The following is a 1,379-nucleotide window of genomic DNA, read 5'->3' on the forward strand; positions in this document are numbered from 1 at the left end:
GACAAAAAGACAATATTAAAAATAATTTCTTGTCTTCTCAAAGTTTTGATTCATTGGAACTATTTCTCATTTCACAATTTAGACTTCAAACCCATATTCAGTGATTCCCTATGAGTTATTCTCTTTCCTTTTATCTTGACAAAAATCAGAATCAATTTCCCATTAAAGACCAAGTGATTCAATGTTCCTTTATAGTGCCAGTTTATTGAATGCGATTTGCCTTCAGATTTTTTTGATAAAGTTGCTTAACACAGAAAACAGAAGAACACTTTGCAACACTGCAATGTTAACCTTTATAACTAGCCCATAAAAACCTATAGATATTTGCTACCAAAGTAATATGATACTTGTTAAAGATTGTTAAGTATTTTAACTACTGCACACTATAAAATCTAATTAAAGCATACCAAATCTAATCTACAATTCAATCAAAACCCCACAGGCCATAAATAAGTCAAATCTCTTACCTGGGCTTAATTCTACCAGATATGGTAGTTTCTCAGGAGGAAGGCAAGAGCCATAGCCAGACCCATCAACTCTTTCCTTCCCCTTTAATGGCTTTCCATCCGTTTGTTTCTTGGATTTCTTTGGGATATAGTCAGGAGGACGTCTTTTCAACTGAAACACTAATATTCCTAGAACACATTATATACGTCCATTAAGTTCAAGTGTCAAAATGTAAACAAAAACACAACATCCCAAGAAGTGTCAACTGTTCCTCATTTAAACCAACTGTACTATGTTCCTTACGTTTCTCTGACAAAACAATTGAAAGCTATACTGCTTGCTACCTCCATTCTTTGCCAACTTCAGAGAATTCAGGAGAATGTATACCTTTCTATTGGTACAGTATAATGGAACAAACAGCACAGAATGAGCAAATCAAACCATGAAGAACTTCTTGAAAAGTTTTGGATGTGGACTTAAGAAAAAATAGATCTCTACTCTACACAGTTGCACAATGATGGGTTAGAATATCTTCAAGAGAAATGGCTATATTTTGTTTTAATGTACCTTTGTCACTAGGCCATTCCCTGAATATCTGAAGAGGGCACTCATCATCATCAAGGATAATTTCTTTAGCACCTTTATCATCTGAATGTTGAGAACCAGGTGGAAGCATAACCTACAGGAGGGAAAAAAATTCAGTTTCTGTACAGCAACTATTGGAGATTAAAAAATATTTTAGGGAAAGATTTTCCATTGTATCCTTATCAAAGAAGCAGACATTGGACAAGAACTTTTTTATCCTCCAATTCATCAAAAATTTTGCCTTTATAACTGGTAAATCAGAACTTAAAGTATCTTATTACCCTCCGTCCCATAAACAAGGTTAATTGTCTGAGCATAATCTTCCCTATACACAGGCCCATAAGTGT

General features: G+C 34.2%; 1 protein-coding gene across 1 annotated transcript in view; it reads right to left on the reverse strand.

Annotated features, from left to right (window-relative positions):
• Positions 1-1,379, reverse strand: part of AFDN (afadin, adherens junction formation factor) — a 182,195-nt gene that overhangs the window by 142,833 nt on the left and 37,983 nt on the right. The window contains exons 7-8 of the mRNA XM_019526929.1: positions 1,015-1,126; positions 468-635 (exon numbers count right to left, since the gene is read on the reverse strand). Of these exons, the coding sequence (XP_019382474.1) occupies positions 468-635; positions 1,015-1,126 (280 nt within the window). The remainder of the gene's footprint in view (positions 1-467; positions 636-1,014; positions 1,127-1,379) is intronic.

This window comes from Gavialis gangeticus, unplaced genomic scaffold (genome assembly GCF_001723915.1).
Source record: "Gavialis gangeticus isolate Ggan-Ray unplaced genomic scaffold, GavGan_comp1, whole genome shotgun sequence".
Classification (NCBI taxonomy): domain Eukaryota; kingdom Metazoa; phylum Chordata; order Crocodylia; family Gavialidae; genus Gavialis; species Gavialis gangeticus.